Genomic DNA, 20,426 nt, shown 5'->3' on the forward strand with positions numbered 1-20,426 from the left:
CTTCAAGAGGGCCAGCATGGCTGTGGATGAGGGGAAGACTGTGCAAACCATCTGCCTTGATCTGGCCAAGGTGTTTGTTCTCAGGTATTGTTGACAAGCTATCAGAACTAGGTGCAAGTCTCTACATAACTCTCTGGTTGCCAGCTGGCTCCCAGATAGGAAGTAAGAAGTTAGGATCAGTGAAACCACCTCCACCAAGAGGCCAGTCACCAGCAGAGTACCCCAGAGCTCCTTGTTGGGGCCACTTGTGTTTGGCAGCTGCTACTTACAAGCTAAGGCTAATGCCAAAGGCTTCTGGCTCACCAAGTTTGCAGATGACTGTAAATTGGGAGCTATCATAGATTCCTCCCACGACAACACCATCCTATAAGAGGGTCTAACACACAAAAATAAATAGTGCGAAAGCCCAAATTAAAACTTATTGCAAAGGAATGTGCTATAGTGCCCTTTGCGACATCATCTATCCAAGCTACTTTATCGATAAAACACCCTTAAGAGTTGACCCTATAGTTTGGGTCTGGGAACATATATAGACAATAATCTGAAGTTCGACCAACACATAGCCAAGACAGTAAGAAAAACATTCTGTGTAGCCCAGTTCATAAACAAGGATGTGGTAACCAGGTCCAATGAAGTAATAGTACTATTTTACTCAGCACTTATCAGATCCATCATTGAGTACAGTGCCTCCTTTAGCATGTACCCAACCAGGCACTTGAACAGTTGAAACTCAAATATTCCTCACCAGGAGAATCCAGAGTATGAATACCCTGTCCTACACAGATTGCCTTAAGGTCCTATCTCTATACTCAGTCCTACAGGTTACTGAGTTGCAATTTATGCCTAACATTTAAGGCAGTCTGAAATGGGTCTTTGTTCAGTCATCGAATGAGAAATCCATCAAACCTCTTTTCATCGAACTTAAAACATTGAATGTTCAATCATCGAATATTTTACCCAGGAAATGGAGTTGGTTGGCCAGCGTTAGGAAATTTGCCCTTTTCCCCAATGTAGTGCAATCTCGGAGTTGGTATATGTAAGTGGGGGGGGGTTGAGGGGCAAGGAGTGCATAGCCCCCCCACCTGGGTGGGTTGATATATTGCTGTGTGTGTTTTGGTGTGAATTTTGGTCCACTGTCTCTTTTCTCTTGCTAAAATATTCGATGATTGAACGTTTGATGGATTTCTCATTCAATGACTGAACATAGACCATCGTAAAAAACTTCTCAAAAGCCAACTTCACACTTCTTAAGACAGAAGTGGCAAACTTCATGACACCCATGCAGACGGACAATAGAGGTATGACTGCCGAATCCTACACAAATGCACTTTATAAGCACTTACACGAGTGCATGGATCATGCTATCCCTAATAGAACCAAGGTGTTACCCTCCAAAAAAAGGAAGCCAATCTGGTGGTCCTCTGCCATAAACAAACTCTACAACAGAAGAAAGAAACTGTTGCAAAAAAGAGTAAAATCCCATGACTGGAGGAACTTCCTGGTCAACCTCAGTAAGAAGCTGAGATCCCTCATAAAATCCTCCAAAGCTAGTTACGAAAACAAAATTGCCACTGACTCTAAAGACAACCACAAAGCATTCTATAGCTATGTCAAGAATCTAAATGGGAACACTCAGATCTGCTCTGAGTTAAAGCATAATGGCACTAAATATACAGAACCAACTGATATTGCCAACATCCTAGCAGATAGGTTCAGTGCTAACTTTACCCCCCTCTCACCCCCTAGAGGGCCCATCTCTATACCGGAAGAATGCTAAGTTCCTATAATCACGGCTGCACAGGTAAAAAACACACTCTCCAAAGCCAAGAACACAGCATCCATGGGACCTGACAATGTCCCAGGCTGCGTTCTACATGAACTACAGAATGAACTGGCACCCTACCTGGGCACCATGTTCAGTCATAGCCTCACATCAGGCTTTGTACCCACTGAATGGCGCACCGCGACAGTTATCCCACTCCGCAAAGGGGGAGCCACGACAGACTGGAATTATAGATAAGCTCACTAAACTAGGTATAAATCCCTATGTCACAAGATGGGTTGCCAACTGGCTCACGGACAGAACCCACACTGTGAAAGTAGCGGATTCCAAATCCGACATCAGACCAGTGACAAGTGGAGTACCACAAGGTTCAGTCCTGGGTCCTCTCCTGTTTGGTATCTACTTCTCTGAAGTGCAGGCCAACACAGAAGGTCTTTGGCTAACAAAGTTTGCAGATGACTGCAAACTAGGAGCCATAATCGAAACTCCTAACGATGTGGACAAGCTACAAAAGGGCCTCACTGAGGCAGATACCTGGTGTCAAAGCCATGGCCTGAAGCTCAATGCCAAAAAGTGTATTGTCATCCCCTTTGGTAAAAACTCTGTACCCATGAACTACCACATAGCTGGTAGTCTACTTAATGCCAACAATGTGATGAGACCTTGGGACACAGGTGGACAGTAGTCTCTCCTTTGATAATCACATCACCACAGTGGTCAGGAAATCCTTCTACGTGGCTCATCTCATCACAAAAGGATTCTCATCCAGAAAAAAAGAGGTAATTGTTACCCTCTGCTCATCACTCATTAGACCCATTATAGAGTACAACGCCCCTTTTGGTATGTACCTCACAAGACATCTACAACAACTGGAAAGACCACAGAAATACCTCACAGAGGATTACTGACCTCAAACAGATGCCCTATGCAGACCGTCTCAAAAAACTACAGCTATACTCCATCGCATATCACCTACTCAGGGGTGATCTCTGCCTGACATACAAAGCTATGTCAAACCCAGAGCTGTTGGACATGCTCCACTTAAAGAAATCCCATTCCCTCCGAGCTACAACAGAACATGCTGGAGGGATAGATTCCTGTCCCAGAGACTTCCCATACTCTGGAACAGACTACCTATGTATGTCAAACAGAGCTCCTCATTAGCACTCTCCAAGAAAAATCTTGATGCTGGATGGAAAATGGGAAATTCACCCCAGGGATCACTTCTGTGGCTCTGCTCGACAGGGACACAGGAAAATAATTTTTTGGGTGGCGAAAGCCAGGGTACATTTTTTGGCTAGGCTTGTATGGGCCCTAGGGCCGATAGCCTAGTACCTGCCTATGAACCTATGTAAAATTCCCCTTTCCCTTATCACATGACTCCTGTCCTCTCCATCTGTACTCTTGTCATTCTTACCTGACTTTCTTATAACAATTGTTTTGACGTATAATCAAACTCTTCGTGAAGTTGCATTACTTTCTGATCTTTTCTGCATTTGTAGAATAATACCTCTGAAGTTTCTTCCACATTTCTGGTATCTACTTTTACTCTACTTTACATTCATAGATTTTATATATGGACAGACAGATAGACATCCTTCTTAATATCTCTATCCATCTCCTTTATTTCGGACTCACCGTTCATATAGAAAATGTTTTTGCTGCTGTATATTTGTAAGTAAAAATGTTTCATTACTGTATTGCATTAAATGTAAGATGTTTATATGAGTTTATGTAAAATGTTTGTAATGCATAATATTTGTAGAGTGCTTTTTGTGATGTATTCTGTAGCCTTTTTCCCTGGGTCTTCCCTGAAAATTGGTACTCTGTTGCCATAGTTGGACTTTCCCAATAAACAAGTGACTGTAAGTAAATAAATAAATAAAACCTCAAGCTTCACTCACTAACCCTAAAACTCTTACTCTCTCCCTAAAGTTTAAGTTGCCATTGTGGAATTTAGGTTCATATGTGTATTCTATGCTAACAACCACACGGCCTTATCCCTACTCTTTGACGAGTTCTGGTACCCTTGATAAGTGTAAGCAGGGGCCTGGGAGATGAACCATTTATAAGCCTGTGTCCGTTAAAGACAACAATGCAAAACCAGGGTTGACTTTTCTGTATCCCATCCAGTTGTCCAAGTTGCACTTGAATTGGCTTAGATAGGAACTCTGCTTCACATGGATGGGGAGCCTGTTCCAGAGAAGGGGTAGTCTCTGGGATACATACCTGTCCCTCCATCAGGTCCTATTCATATCACAGGCAAGTTTTAAGTCTTTAGAATGGGTAATTCTGGTGTTGTTTATTTTGTGGATATGCAGGTGGTCCGTCAGAGTGGGGTTTGACAATGCCCTGTATGTCTGGCATAGATCTCCCGTCAACAGCCTGTAGGAGACAGAATGCAGAGTAAGGCTTTGAGGCAATCTGCATAGGACATGTTACTTACGCCCTGCACTGTTTTAGTGAGGAACCTTTGTGGACATTATGTTTGTAGGATATGCCAGGTTAGATACATACCAAAGGAGCATTGTACTCAATGATAGGTCTGATGAATGCCAAATACAGTGGAACAGTGACCTCACTGCATACTTTTGTTTGTAAGTTGCACAATATAGAATGATTTCCAGATTATAGTATACATGTGATGGTCAAAGACTAGATTAATACCTACATGTGTCCATAGGTCCCTGACTACTGTGTCGACTCTTAGGGTTGTGTTGGCAGTATGATAATTACCAGGGATAGATTACTTCCTGATGGATAGATAGGTTTAAGATGCATTGTTCTTGATTAGAGTTATGTAGAGGGTAGTAGTTTCAGGGTTAGTGTTTAGGTGCATGTGGGACTTCAGGGTTAGAGCTAGAGTAGTGGGAGGATATGTGCAATGTTTGCCATTTACATGACCAGAACAGTGTTCATTTACATGCAGTTAAAAGTGCACTGGGATAAGACCTTCAGTACCAACACTTTATTTACATTTGGTAATACCTGCTATGCTTTAGTAGTATTAGAACATTACAGTATTGAATACAAAACATTTTTTACATTTTTAAATGTAATCAGACTTTCATTTTTATCTCTCAGAACCACAGATGCTTGCATAAGGAACATTAATTAGCTTCACAAAACCATCAGTTTAGTAATCTAATAAATATTTGTTGCGTACACATCAATGTCACTTCTGAGCATGAATGCAGAGCAAGCAAGAGCAGGGTTTACTACTGTGCATACCATTGGGTACTAAATGTATAATTACCCCCATTCCTCTCAGCTGTCCAGATTTTTGCCTTATCTTTCTGGTCTGTTCCTCATAAAATATGCGTTTGTTTTGGCAAATCATTGTGGATTGAAGCCACTAAGTAATGAATGACATTTGAGTTTGACTTCACACCCTTCTGAAAATGCATGGTAATACAAACCCTGTTATCCTATCAACTTTAAGTTTATAAGAATAATATTTAAAAATTGTCCCAATTTTTTTGAGCATTTGTCCCCTCATTTTTGGATTTGTTCAGACTTCTTGTTTTAACAGGTTGAGAGGTTTGATTACATCACATTTTCAAGGGTGCCCTTTTATTGTTGATTTAGCAATGGTGTATGACAGAAGCATCCAGACTTTCTCTGAGGAGCACCTGTCACAAGTTTTGAAATGCAACTGCTTGGGTTCATATTTTGTAACTAACAAAAACCAAAGTGACAGCACTGGTAATTTATAAAGGGTCTGTGTGCAGACACATTGCTGCATTTATGATGTATGCATATTTGCCAGCTGTATCCCTGAGTTTTCCTTTAGCAGGTATAAAAATGTTTATGTGCATAAGTGTTGCAAGTTGACACATAGTAATTGTTATATTTATCTTTGTAATATGGTCAGCTCTCTCATTTGGCAGACTAGGTCAGAGTGTAAAAGTTCTAAATAATGAACTTCATTCTTTGCTATTCTTGCCATCCCACTTGCATTCAGTGTGACTCTGAACAAGTCATGCATACCAGACAGTGCTCCCAGCTCATCCTTAAGAGGCAGTTATGTCTAGAGGAAGTTAACAAGTGAATGAAGCAGTAATATAGTTTTTCACATATTTTCATTCTGTTTCTGTTTGAGAAAATTGACTACTATGACGGATGTTATTTCCGCTTATGACAAACGTGTTTTCTGTACGTGCAGTATATTCTGTGCATTAAATCTTCTTAAATGTTATAGTACAAATTTGTTTGCACTTCTGATATAGCATCAAAAACGTTGCTAGATAATTCATTTACAATTGTTGCTGCTTAAAGGTTTCTGAGTTAACACTTCATTTTGTGAGTAACAGTCTTTGATAGTTTTAACACTTTACCCCAAATTTGACAGTTTCATGGTATAAATAGAGGCTGCCATAGTTGGCCATAGAAATTAGCTACTGTTACTTCTTTAGAAACTGGCTTTGCATTACTTGTTGAAAGCTCTTCACACATTAAAGGAGAACTCCACCCTTTCATACAGTTTAACTCAATTGTTAGGTTTATTTTCTCCCTACAAAATGGTTCCAGCATTAGGTATGTACCAGAAACCTGCTTGTAGTTTTTAAAACTTTTATTTCCTTGCATTGGTGTCAAAGGAAGGGAAAGCCCACCTACTTTTTTTTTAAACTCAACGTCTCACATACTTTGCAAAATAATTAGTCTCCACATGAATGACATATCATAGACACAGTTAAATCTGTAGTTTACCCTGTCAGGTACTGCTGTCAATCTTAAATGCGTAATTAACCCTGCTAATGTCAGGAACATAGCAGCTAATAAAAAAAAAAAGACAGAAAGCTGTGGAATTGTTTCCACTGTTTTTATTGCAGAGGGGAGGAGAACTTAACATTCTCCCCTTTCATAGCAAAACAAAGCAATTAGATCAGTCGGGTTTAAAGGCAATTGTCAACTCTGACAAATTTACATAAGCAGCAACACAATATTGAAATTCTAAGCTTTAAATGTTATTTATAACAGTTTGTGTTAAGATAACTTGAGTAGTAGCAAAGATTTCTGTGACATTTAGAGAAAAGTCAGTAAATATTTTTTCTTGTAAAGTATAAATGCATTTACCATTTTCAAGCCCCACCCCCGGCCAGAACTGCAGAAAGAGAGTCAGGTGGCAACCCTATCAACTAGATACACTGATACTGTTCATAAAAAGATCTTTTATGCTTTGCGTGACATCATCCCAGAGGGAGGTGCATATCTGTTACATGCAGATCCATTGTAAGAGATTCCCACTGACTTTGACTCGGTCCTTGCATTGTCAGACAGCAACCATAATATACAGCTGAATTTACTTTTACATACATTTACAATAGAGGTATGACTGCCGAATCCTACACAAATGCACTTTATAAGCACTTACACAAGTGCATGGATCATGCTATCCCTAATAGAACCAAGATGTTACCCTCCAAAAAAAGGAAGCCAAGCTGGTGGTCCTCTGCCATAAACAAACTCTACAACAGAAGAAAGAAACTGTTGCAAAAAAGAGTAAAATCCCATGACTGGAGGAACTCCCTGGTCAACCTCAGTAAGAAGCTGAGATCCCTCATAAAATCCTCCAAAGCTAGTTACGAAAACAAAATTGCCACTGACTCTAAAGACAACCACAAAGCATTCTATAGCTATGTCAGGAATCTAAATGGGAACACTCAGATCTGCTCTGAGTTGCAGCATAATGGCACTAAATATACAGAACCAACTGATATTGCCAACATCCCAGCAGATAGGTTCAGTGCTAACTTTACCCCCCTCTCACCCCCTAGAGGGCTCATCTCTATACCGGAAGAATGCAAAGTTCCTATAATCACGGCTGCACAGGTAAAAAAACACACTCTCCAAAGTCGAACACAGCATCCATGGGACCTGACAATATCCCAGGCTGCGTTCTACATGAACTACAGAATGAACTGGCACCCTACCTAAGTACCATGTTCAATCATAGCCTCAACTCAGGCTTTGTACCCACTGAATGGCGCACCGCGACATTTATACCACTCCACAAAGGGGTAGCCATGACGGACCCCGGGAACTACCGCCCCATTAGCCTGACGAGCCTGGTCTGCAAAGCCATGGAACGTATCATCATGGAACTCATAAACAAAGACATTGGTAGTCTCCAAACTCTGGACCCTACTCAGTTTGGATTTGTAAAAGGCAGATCATGTCTCCTAAACCTGATTGACTTCTTTGAAGCAGTCACCAAAGCCATAGATGATGGTAAAATGGTTCACACAGCTTATCTAAATCTCGCCAAGGCTTTAGACACCAACCCCCACTCTGGAATTATAGATAAGCTCACTAAACTAGGTGTAAATCCCTATGTCACAAGATGGGTTGCCAACTGGCTCACGGACAGACCCACACTGTGAAAGTAGCGGATTCCAGATCTGACATCAGACCAGTGACAAGTGGAGTACCACAGGGTTCAGTCCTGGGTCCTCTCCTGTTTGGTATCTACTTCTCTGAAGTGCAGGCCAACACAGAAGGTCTTTATTAACAAAGTTTGCAGAGGACTGCAAACTAGGAGCCATAATCGAAACTCCTAATGATGTGGACAAACTACAAAAGGGCCTCACTGAGACAGATACCTAGTGTCAAAGCCATGGCCTGAAGCTTAATGCCAAAAAGTGTATTGTCATCCCCTTTGGTAAAAACTCTGTACCCATGAACTACCACATAGCTGGTAGTCTACTTAATGCCGAAAATGTGATGAGACCTTGGGACACAGGTGGACAGTAGTCTCTCCTTTGATAATCACATCGCCACAGTAATCAGGAAATCCTTCCACGTGGCTCATCTCATCACAAAAGGATTCTCATCCAGAAAAAAAGAGGTCATTGTTCCCCTCTACTCATCACTCATTAGACCCATTATAGAGTACAACGCCCCTTTTGGTATGTACCTCACAAGACATCTACAACAACTGGAAAGACCACAGAAATACCTCACAAAGAGGATTACTGGCCTCAAACAGATGCCCTATGCAGACAGTCTCAAAAAACTACAGCTTTACTCCATCGCATATCGCCTACTCAGGGGCGATCACTGCCTAACATACAAAGCTATGTCAAACCCAGAGCTGTTGGACATGCTCCACTTAAAGAAATCCCAATCCCTCCGAGCTACACGCTCTAGGGACCTTAACCTTGTCACCACAATAAAAGAACATGCTGGAGGGATAGATTCCTGTCCCAGAGACTTCCCATACTCTGGAACAGACTACCTATTTATGTCAAACAGAGCTCCTCATTAGCACTCTTCAAGAAAAATCTTGATGATTGGATGGGAAATTGGAAATTCACCCCGGGGATCACTTCTGTGGCTCTGCTCGACAGGGGCATAGGAAAATAATTTTCTTGGGTGGCGATAGCCAGGATACATTTTTTGGCTAGGCTTGTATGGGCCCTAGGGCCGACAGCCTAGTACCTACCTATGTACCTGCCTATGAACTATGTGCCTTTGCATTAAGAACATTAAGAAAAAGAAATCATAAGTACTTAACTGTGTTTAAATGCGTGAGCACACACACACACACACACACACTATATATATATAATATATATATAGATATATATACATATATACATATATATATATTGTGTGTGTGTGTGTCTGTGTGCATGCAATATCTATGCATACAATTAATTATTTATAATAAACAACATAGTATAGTTAAGCATTATTAATATATACAAAATGTTGCTCAATGATTTACTTGGTCACTGTCACACATTGGCTGTGTTCCACATGCAATCTTGGTCAATGTCTTTGTCAGCATTTTTTTTATTTGTATTGATAAATGCATTTAATAATTGTTATTGTCTTTGCCAGTGTAGCTTATGTTGTGGCTGAAAAGGGTCCTGGGACCAGTTCAATTTCCTGGTTACCAAAGTATAAATAAATACAAAAAAAGAAAAAAGGAGGGGGAACATGACAGAAATAATCGAGGAACTAGTAAAGCACATTTTAAGTCTGCATCATTCATGAGAGAGAAATATCCTCCCACTGAAGGCATTGGGAAGTAGTCAGGGTTGCCAGATTTCCAGCACCCCAGGTGGGGACAAAAAAGAAGAAGGTCTCTCACGGCAAGTGAAGACCAAAAAAACCCCCCAGAGTTCCACATTAAAGAACTGAGCTCACTCAGTAGCTCTGCACTAAACACGGAGCTTCTCGTGTTTAATGCATTGCAGTTCCACATTCAACACAAGAAGCTCCATGTTTAGCGATTTTTGATTGGCCCGTATACCGGTATATGGGCCAATCAAAAATCGCTAAACACGGAGCTTCTCGTGTTTAATGCGGAACTCAAGAAGCTCCGTGTTTAGCAATTTTTGATTGGCCCGTATGCCATGTATACAGGACAATCAAAAAAAAAAAAACAAACAAAGCGGAGGCTGGCCGGGATTTAAACCGGCAGGGCAGGACTCGGGATCAGGCTGCTGATCTCGGGACAGTCCCGCCCAAATAGGGACGTCTGGCAACCCTGGAAGTAGCAGACAGAATAAGTTCAGAGTCCTACTACTTGCCACTTGTAAATGTACAGCAATGATTATTTACTGCAGTGAGAGTTTTCACACCTCAGCATGAGAGTATGGGGGAGGGTTTATCAAGTTTGTTAGGACTACAAAAGGCTCCTCTTACATAAAACTGTTTTTAATCTGCTTTCTTTTGCTACAAGTAGATAACAGCTATTTATAGCATAGAACAAGCTCTGGCAGACAGATAAATGAGGCTCAGTCAGGTAAACAGAGAAGCAGCTATTTTACAGAAGGTGTGTTTAGATGACCGTGCTTCACAGTCCTGCCATTATATTTTAATGGCATGAGAAAACAGCACCTCTTCCTTATGTCTGGCATGAGTCATATAAAGAGGACTTGAAATATATTGTGGGAAGAAGGAAGGAAAGCAAGAAAACAAGATCACGTTACCAAGGCAGGCCCCATCATCCGCCATTTTGAGAGAAACACATTAAAATTGTAAAAGAAGCACTTGGAGTGATTTTGAGGCATTAAAATAGCTCAAAAACAAAGATACAATGAAAAAAATATGTTTTTTGAGTTCTACAGTGGAGTTTTCCTTTAACCGAGTGAGGCCTGTCGTGTTTTTGTTGCATTTTAAACTGATAATAAGCAGTGTTTGAAATTAGCTGATCTTCTGTCTGTCTTCTTTTAATCCTTTAGTTTGTGGGGACATCCATGGACAGTTCTTTGACTTGATGAAGCTGTTTGAAGTAGGAGGATCTCCAGCTAACACGCGTTACCTTTTCCTGGGTGACTATGTCGACAGAGGCTATTTCAGTATTGAAGTAAGTCTGAATGTGGTATTTTTATGAGCTTGCTTCAGTTACTACAGCAACAGAACAGTATGTGAAACCAGTGTGGAACAAGAAGCTAGTATGTCATTCACATAGTCTGGTTTGTTTTGTTGTTCTGCAAAAAGCTGTATGAAATTGTATAACCCGTTACTTGTGTAGGTAGGTCTTTACTTGTGTAGGTAGGTCAATCACTGTTGGAGCTTCAGCTTTTGTTTTAATTAGGAACGGTATGTTCCTTTAATATGTCTACTGCTTATTTGCCTGTTGGCATTGCACTGGTGTCTTATCCCATGGCTCTGCCAATCCATTTTCAGATATCTGCCTGCTCCCCCTACTGGTGTAGAGCGGTAAAGCTCTGCCAATCCATTTTCAGATATCTGCCTGCTCCCCTTTCTGGCATAGAGAGGTAAAGCTCTGACGGTCCATTTTCAGGTATCTTCCTGCTCCCTCTTCTGGTGTAGAGAGGTAAAACTCTGACAATCCATTTTCAGATATCTGCTTGCTCCCCCTTCTGGTGTAGAGAGGTAAAGCTCTGACTGTGACCCTGGCCATCTGAATTCAGTGAATGGCTTTGGTATATGTTGGAGTTGATGTACATGTTGGGGGGGGGGGCGGTGTTTGGGGTGGAGCCTGCTCAATTCTTCCACAAGGAATGGTATGAGTGCATGCTGTGGCTGCATGGGTAGGGCACAAGCATTGGTAGTGATATCATTGCCTTGCTGGTAACCTATTTCTACAGCATAAACAGAGCAGGCAGTTGAGGAACATGTCACCACATAAAATGGAGGCAGTTCCCTCACAGTGGTATTGCCCTCATTCTTTCAAGACATCAGACTGGCACACCAGTGGAAAGTAGGCGAAGAGATAAGTTACTTCAAACTTCAGTGTGATGGCTTTAACCTGGTGTTGACACACTAGTAGTGTGTACCATATTGCATCCCCTTGAGACCTACATGTGGGTAAATGTGTAAAGCTCTGCTAGGAGGGAGACGCTCCTGATGAGCATCACACTAGAGGAGCTTCACTGTGAGGGGAACCACCAAGGATGGAAATGCCATGGAGCTTTGATTGAGGAGGCAAAGAGTCAGCTGTAGCACTGAGGAAAACATTTGCAGTGAAGAAAAAAATGTTTGAGTTCTGGTTGGAGGGGAGATTTGAATAGCTCATATCTCACTGCAGTACTAACACCTGTGAAGGTCAGAGGAAGTGGGGCTGGTTGCAGTCAGTGGTAGGGTGTCACTATGCGTATAGGCTGCAGTGAAAATGAGATTTCTCATTCATTCATTCTTATGGGGTGTAATCTTCTGGAAGATGGGGAGTGGGTAGGTTGAAGTAAAGCCAAATATAGGTTCATAGGTAGGTACTGGGCTATCTCCCCGAAGGCATTTGTAAGCCTAGTCGAAATGTGTTGGCTTTCGCCACCCCCTTAGACTAGTTCCCTGTGCCTCTGTCCAGCAGAGCCATTGAAGCGATCCCTGGGGTAAACTTTCTGTTTCCCATCCACTCGTCAAGGTTTCTCTTGAGAGGGTTAGCGAGGAGCTCTGCCTAATGTAGAATGGAATCTTGTTCCAAAGCATGGGAAGTCTCTAGGACAGGAATCTATCTCTCCAGCACATCGTATTTATTGTTGTGGTGTGGTTTAGATCCCTGGAATGTGTGGCTTCAGGAGATATGGTTTTCTTTAGGTGGAGCATGTCCATCAATTCTGGGTTGGACATGGCCTTGTATTTCAGGCAGAGATCACCTCTGAGTAGGCAGTATGCAACTGAGTACAGCTGGAGTTTCTTCAGTCGAGCTGCTTAGGGCATCTGCTTGAGGCCAGTGATCCTCTTGGTGAGGTACTTCTGTGGTCTTTCCAGTTGTTGCAGGTGTCTTGTAAGGTACATCCCAAATGGGGCATTGTACTCTATAATGGGTCTGATGAGTGATGCATAGAGGGGCCCAATGACCTCTTTCGATTTGGATGCAAACCCTTTTGTGATTAAGTGGGCCTCATAGAAGGATTTTCTAACCACTTTGGCAATGCGATTATCAAAGGAGAGGTTACTATCTACTTGGGTCCCCAGATCCCTTATTATGTCTTCCGTATTTAGGGGGCTACCACTTATGTGGTAGTTTGTGGGTACTTCGTTTTTTCCAAAGGGGATAACTATGCACTTTATGGCATTTAGCTTGAGGACATGGTTTTGACACCAGGTATCTGTCTCTGTGAGGCCCTTTTGGAGGATGTCTCTGTCAGCCGGAGAGTCAAGTATAGCCCCTAGTTTGCAGTCGTCTGCAAACTTGGTCAGCCATAGTCCTCCTGTGCTTGCCTGTACCTCTGAGAAGTATATGTCGAACAGGAGGGGTCCTAGGACTGAGCCCTGGGGAACGCCACTTGTAACCGGTTTATAGTCAGACCTAGCTCCCGCAACTCTTACCATGTGGGTTCTGTCCATGAGCCAGTTGGCAACCCATCTCGTGACGTAGGGGTTTATGTTCAGGCTGGTGAGCTTGTCTATAATACCTGAGTGGGGAATGGTGTCGAAGGACTTTGCAAGGTCTAGGTAGGCTGTGTGGACCACCTTTCCCTCGTCTATAGCCTTGGTAACTGTCTCAAAGAAGTCCATCAGGTTTAGGAGGCATGATCTGCCCTTAACAAAGCCGAACTGGGTAGGGTCCAGTGTTTGGTGGTTTCCAGTGTCTCTGTTAATGAGATCCATGATGATGTGCTCCATAGCTTTGCAGACCAAGCTAGTCAGGTTTATAGGGCGATAGTTCCCGGGGTCTGTTGTAGCTCCACCTTTGTGTGGAGTAACCGTTGCTGTGCGTCACTCTGTGGGCACGTAGCCTTTGGAGAGGCTGAGTTTAAACAGTGTGTTTAGGTGAGGGGGTTAGTTCATCTTTGAGCTCGTGTAGGACGCAGCCTGGGACACCGTCCGGTCCAATTGATGCTGTGTTTTTGGCTTTGGAGAGGGCTGTTTTAACCTGAGTGTCTGTGATTTCGGGGCACTACATTCTTCTGGTATAGTTATGGGCCCTTTTGGGGGTGAAGTTTGCACTGAACCTGTCTGCCAGGATGTTGGCTATATCGGTCGGTTCAGTGTATTTTGTGCCATTCTGCACTAACTCTGAGCAGATCTGGGAATTGCCACTTAGATTCTTGACATAGCTAAAGAATGCCTTGTGGTTATCTTTGGAGTCCATGGCAATTTTTCTTTCGAAGTTAGCCTTGGATGATTTTATGAGGGGACATAGTTTCTTGCTGATACTGATCAGGGATGTCTTCCCTTTTTGGGATTTTACTCTTTTCTGTACTAGTTTCCTCCTTCTATTATATAGCTTGTTTATGGCAGGGGTCTACCAGACTGGTTTCCTTTTCTTGGAGGAGAGAGTCTTGGTTTTGTTTGGGATACCAAGATCCATGCATTCTTGTAGGTGCCTATAGAATGCATTAGTAAAGGATTTTGCAACTTGGACAGCGTTATCCTTTATCTTGGGAGCTTTAAAACTTCCCTTAAGTAACGTGAAGTTTGCTTTTGAAAAGTTTTTCACGGTGGTTTCTTTGACCAGGGGTGGTGGCGGAATGTGGATATCCAGAGGGATTAGTTGACCTCCAGTGTGGAACACCATTCGCCCATGTTGGTGATGACCAGGTCCAATATGTTGTCACCTCTGGTGGGGGTGTTGACCAGTTGATCCAGGGCATTTGAGTTTATAAATTCTAGGAAATGTTGGGCAAGGCAGTTTGTACTTGAGTAGTTCTCCCAGTTAATGTTTGGGTAATTGAAATCACCCAATATCAGGGTGTTTGGTAGGACATTTAGGTTTCCCAGTGTTTTCAGAAATGCAGAGTGGCAGTCCTGCGACATGGTGGGTGATCTGTAGCAGTTTTGCCCATTGTTAGTTGCATGTGGATGATCTCTGAAGCATCGTGCTGTGCCACTAACCTGGAGGTGTGGGTATCCTTGATGAATATGGATACTCCCCTGCCTATGCACACTGCTTGCCTTCCCTTCTCATTTGAAATGAATCGTTCATAAGGGTAGGGAGGCTGCAAAGCAGAGGCATGAAGGGCAGCTTGCCTGATAGTTGCACAGGAGTGAAAAAAAAAAACAGTGGCAGTAAACCAGTATAATGCTTGCAAACGTGATTTTAAGTGCGAGTGGGCAAAGTATGCAAGGTCTTATTGACCCAGCTAGACCTGCCTATGTGTGAGATCCCCAGTTCAGGGGTGGCACCAGTTTGTAAGCCCCCAATCTTTCTGTGCCTCTCCAGATGCTTGAAAGCAAGGTACGACCTACTGGAAAAAAACAGGCCTTGGATTTTTTTTTTTTTTTTTTTTTTTTTTTTTTACTGTATGCTGACAACCATGAAATGCCATTAGTTACAAGTGCTTATGGCGGAAGACTTGCCCACCTGCTTTATTAAGCAGTTGTCTATCCTATTGTCTGCCATTTCTTTTGCCTGAGCTGACCTCTCTTCTTCACCTTAAGGTTCTGTCACCTTAGAATTGTGCATTACGTCAAGACTTTCTCCTTCCTTCTGCCCCAGTCATCTTCAACTAATAAAATGTGCCAAAATATGTTGCCATGTGACAAAGGATTGAAACTCTTCTCCCCTTTTTTGTGACTAGGCCTATTACCTCAAGTATAACAGTCCCTACTAAGAAGAGGAATGTTCTGTAACTTGAACTGACATGTGACTCCAGTGTTCATTAAGAAGAAGATGATGGTGATGCTTATACTTCTCAGATTTCCCTTGGGGGTATGGCAGAGAGAGTAAACATTCTGTGATGTCAGACACCTTCAATGAAAACTGTTGAACTTATCAGGGGGCCCTTCAAGTAGGGATCCAAGGATCCTTTGGACTTCCACAAAAAAAGTATATGGACTTGCTAGGCATTAGTCAGCTGAATCTCACAACCATCCATCTAATCTTCCAAGAATTTGAAGGTACCTTTGAGAGCACATTTCTGGAGCATGATTCCCAGTACCTAGGAAGCTTACCTCTACAGAGTGGAGAAAAAGACTTAAATATTTAAATAAAAACCTTGAAGCTTATCCAGCAGTTGTTTCACTTGATGCAAGAAGGGTTTTGAGACAGGTGCCTGCCAGTAAGTCTTTGCAGGATAAGGAGAGTTGAGTCGTAGACCATTTTATAACAACAAGGTTTACACTTTTGCCGCTCTAGGTTTCATAACCATTAACGTGTGTCAGCCCACTATATTGCAATATCAAGTGGAAAATGAAAGAAAGTTAATATTTCCATGTAATCATGAGACAGAGAATTTTAGAGAAATGCCAAACATACTGGGTGGGACTTGTTTCTTGTTGTTTGATGAGAGTTTGAAACAAATTTTGGGTGGATCCCCGAAAATTAATTACAGTAGGGAGCATAACTTAAACGGGTTTCTTGAAATGACTACAGTTACAAGAGTCAAAACTATCATTCTAAGATGACAAAATGTAATGTGTAGAGTAAGTACATAAGTGAAGGACCTTATGTAGTGGTAGAAGGATATGGACGAAGTATTTCATGCCCAGGGCATTGTAATTGTAATACCAACTTAGTTGTTTACATTGCAACATGCACCTCACGTTCGGCTTTCTATGTAGGTAAGACTACAAGAAAGTTGAAGGAAAGTGTAGTTGAACATGTAAGAGACATAAAAACAAGAAGACCAAAAATGCCTTATATATGCACAGTTTAGGTTATGAAAACTTTAGGAAGTCTACATTGTTATTGACCGTGTCATTCCTTCTCCAAGAGGAGGTAATTTAAAAATTAACTTTGAAAGACTAGAGTTGGAATGGCAGCTTAGATTAAATGCTACTACTAAGCCAGGTATTAATGAGAGTTGCACTGTGACTAGTGTTTTGAAATTAGTCACTGCAACTACGAATTGCATAAAGGTTTTCTATTGTATATATTTTAACAGATAGTTTAATATATACTACTAGCAGCCGTCCATTGTTTATTTTTTGTGTTTTATTTGGATATTTTAATATTTTAAGACTTGTAAAGGATTTTTGCATGTGATTTTTAATTTTCATGTTGAATTGAGAAATCACGTGAGTTGTTAGTATTTAAATGGGCTGACTGATGGAAGTAATACACTCTGAGGAAGCCCAGGATGTCATAGGGTTAAAGCGCTTGGTGTTTAATTAAAGCTTGGACTGTTATATAAGCTGGCTGTGGTGTTTTTTGTCATTTTTATTTTGTTTTATCAATATCAAGGGTGTATTCTGAAGTAAATGGAGAAAATGTTAGAGTCTTAAGTAGTCACCACTGTTAAGCTGAAACTATTCAAACTTATTCATAGCTTACAATTACTGTGGTTTGGTAGAAAAAAAAATGTATGTTGCATGTAGGAATAATGCCATAAATGGGTTTACCAGGGCTGCAGGACCTGGAACTGTTTTCACAAGGCATGATTTGCTGAGGATTCAGCTCCTGCCTGATGATGTCAGGGGACTCATTTTATTTGCCCTACTGCACAAATCTCAAAATTTTGGCCCTGTTTGGTGTGAAGTAGTTAATAAAACAGTAAATGAATAAAAGAGAATGTTAAAATAATGCAAATGATGGAGCAGTTTTTTTTCACCTACCAGTTCTGAAATATAACATAAATTACCCTAAAGAAAGCTATTTCCTGTATAGAAAGCAGATAACCAGTTTAAACTAAGGGCAGCTAACGAGGTGCCAGGGGTTGGGACAAATAGCAAAAGTTTACATCCATTCCTAGCCTCTTAGCAGACCTCCATCCCCTTGGCATCTGTCCCTGCTGTCACATCCAGAACTGTTAAGCAGAAGTTTGCATTTTTTTCGAAGATCATTGGTTTCCACACAAATGCGAACAGTGTTTAGACTCACAGCGGGGTTCCCAGTAGGAGTGGGTGCACACCAGGGTTCAGCTCTGAGTCCACTGATGTTCATACTGGTGATGGACTACATTAACAAACAGGTTAGATGGGATGGATTAACAAAACTACTGTGTGCTGACAATGTGAAATTACAAGCATAATCTGGACAGGAACTTCCTACAACTTCCGATCACTTTGGAGACAGATGGCAGTATCATAACTGACACCAGTAGTCAAGCCACTGGCGTGTGGTTGACACTTCCAGGTCAGACATTTATTTTCTGTGTACCTGAAAGGAAAGTCCAGCCTTTGCAGTCTCCAGGTGCACCATCTGATGGAAAACATAACTGCCTTGAAGTTGTCTGCCCTTTACCTCATTGTGAGGCTGCACCACACCCTACTTCTGTAACAGGTTTACATCCAGAGGTCAGGCCACTGCCAGCATCCTAACCCCAACTATGACTGAGCACTTCAGGTTTTCTTGGGAGTATATGTCCACCTAATGTAGGATTAGGTCACTCGTAGACCAGCCTTCAAGCTGGGGTGACAACCCTCCCTTTCAAGAGCAAGAAAGAGTCTTCCCTCATGACTCATTTGACCATGAGCTGGACGAGGACGATTTGGTCTGTTTGGGCCAAATTTTCTTTCATGGTAAGTACAGTACAGATGACAAGGAGACCATCGTATCGGGTTTCCATGTAGAAAGTGTCTCATTTGGTGTGGCATTCAGTTTATTGAGGGAGAACTTCAGGTAAGATACTAAGTGTGTTTTGGACTTCCAAACAAGATACTTGGCCTGTTAGAGCTTGAGGAACCAAAACCTACTGCAGTGCCTCCAGTGTTCCAGGCATTTGGCAATGTCTTTCATACAGCCTCCTTAAGAGTTAGTTTCTCAGCCTCTAAATTCCAAGAAGCCTGATATACTTTATAGAGTAGAAAAGTTCTTTTGAAACCTGTGTACAGACCCTCTGCAGACCTGGTGGTGATATGATTATGTTCTGGCTTTGGGACTCTGTATGGTGTCAAGGAGAAATGGGGTTCTGGATAGATTTGGCAAAAAAGGATGCACTTTGGCTGTCTTGGCCATTAGAGCAATGGCAACAAGAACCATTTCATAAAATGCCAAGGTGAATTTTCTCAGGCAGGTTGAAAACATAGTTTCTTAGATTCAGACTGGAGCCTTGAATCAAAGCGATAAGATTGTTTTTATGTAAAATGCTTATGAGTATGCTTTGTAATAAATAAATGATAGAGTTAGACAAACAAGACTTTGCCGACTGCTTCAAATGTGGGTAAACATGAAGGCAAATGTGAGTATGTTGTCATTGTTGCCTGTAGTAGGGGCACAGCTACAGCTGCAGACAGATGTAAGTATGATGTCAGTGTTGCCTGTTGTAGGGGCACAGCTACAGCATAATAGTTGGAAGGTATGTATGGGGGGGATTTCAAGTGGCAGTGCCTTAAACCTCCCTTGTTTAAGGAGAGTGTTACTTAGTCCTTCTCCAGAAATCTTTAAAAAATGTTATGGACAATGGGAGTCTGTGAAACAGTTATTTCGTACACTATACCCAGGTGTAATGTAAACTGTCAAATGATGCAGTGGCCGTTGTATAGGAAACGGTCCAAAGCACACCAGACTTTTTTGTTTTTCGTAAATGCCTGCCAGTAGTGAAGCTTCCTACTGTGGATCTTGAGCCCATTTGTTTCCTGCTACTGGGGGTCCCTCCAAAAGGCTGAGGGCTGACAGGACTGTCCGTCATCCAGACAACAGAGAAGTCTTTCTGCAGTCACGGACATCCTCACAATGAAAGTGTTTCTCATTAGGTCTAAACCTGCTTCTGTTGACCGACTTTAACATCAGCATCAGTGCAGGGACTCCTAAACTATCTGTGGGGTGTGTGCGTGTGTGCAGTCTAACAGTCAGAGATGATAAGAGCTACATTTGCTGGCTTGTTGCACTATTTCCATATTCCTGGCCGTGGCCATCTCAGTGTCTCCCAAGCCTTCTCTTTCTTGGTGGCAGTTGACCAAATGGGAGCACATTTCTCTTCCTCCCAGGATGTTAAACCAGTATCAGCTGCATATTCCCATCCACGTACCACCTCTTTGTGGTGTTTGAGTCACTTCTCAAGCTCTGGTTGTTTTGGTCATAATTAGCACTTTATCTTTCCACCACAGTGCCAGATTCAAAGCTGGTCAGTTTAAACAGAAAAAATCCAGTGAGAAGAAGCAGGCCTGCAGGGGTGGGAAGGCAAATGCCGATGAGGGCAGGGAGTAACCTTCCTATTTCTGAAGTCACAAGTAACAGTGTTGTTTGATTGTTTCCCCTTCCCTTCCCCAGCTCACCTTTTAGGTGGGAGTAGTTTCAGTTCCAAGATCATTGTTTTATTCTTAACTGCGGACAAATGGATGAGGAAAATAATTTCATCAAGATGGATTTCAAAGTCAGTCTTCTTTTTATTTGAATGCC

The 20,426-nt window shown here is 42.0% G+C and overlaps 1 protein-coding gene across 6 annotated transcripts in view; it reads left to right on the plus strand.

Moving 5' to 3' along the window:
• The window catches only part of PPP3CA (protein phosphatase 3 catalytic subunit alpha), a 2,125,362-nt gene that overhangs the window by 1,067,933 nt on the left and 1,037,003 nt on the right, over positions 1-20,426 (plus strand). For all 6 annotated transcript variants that reach the window (XM_044062110.1, XM_044062111.1, XM_044062112.1 and 3 more), the window contains exon 3: positions 10,978-11,102. In XM_044062110.1, coding sequence (XP_043918045.1) covers positions 10,978-11,102 — 125 coding nt within the window. The remainder of the gene's footprint in view (positions 1-10,977; positions 11,103-20,426) is intronic.

The sequence above is a fragment of the Protopterus annectens genome, chromosome 2.part1 (assembly GCF_019279795.1).
Source record: "Protopterus annectens isolate FY-2018-M chromosome 2.part1, PAN1.0, whole genome shotgun sequence".
Lineage (NCBI taxonomy): Eukaryota > Metazoa > Chordata > Ceratodontiformes > Protopteridae > Protopterus > Protopterus annectens.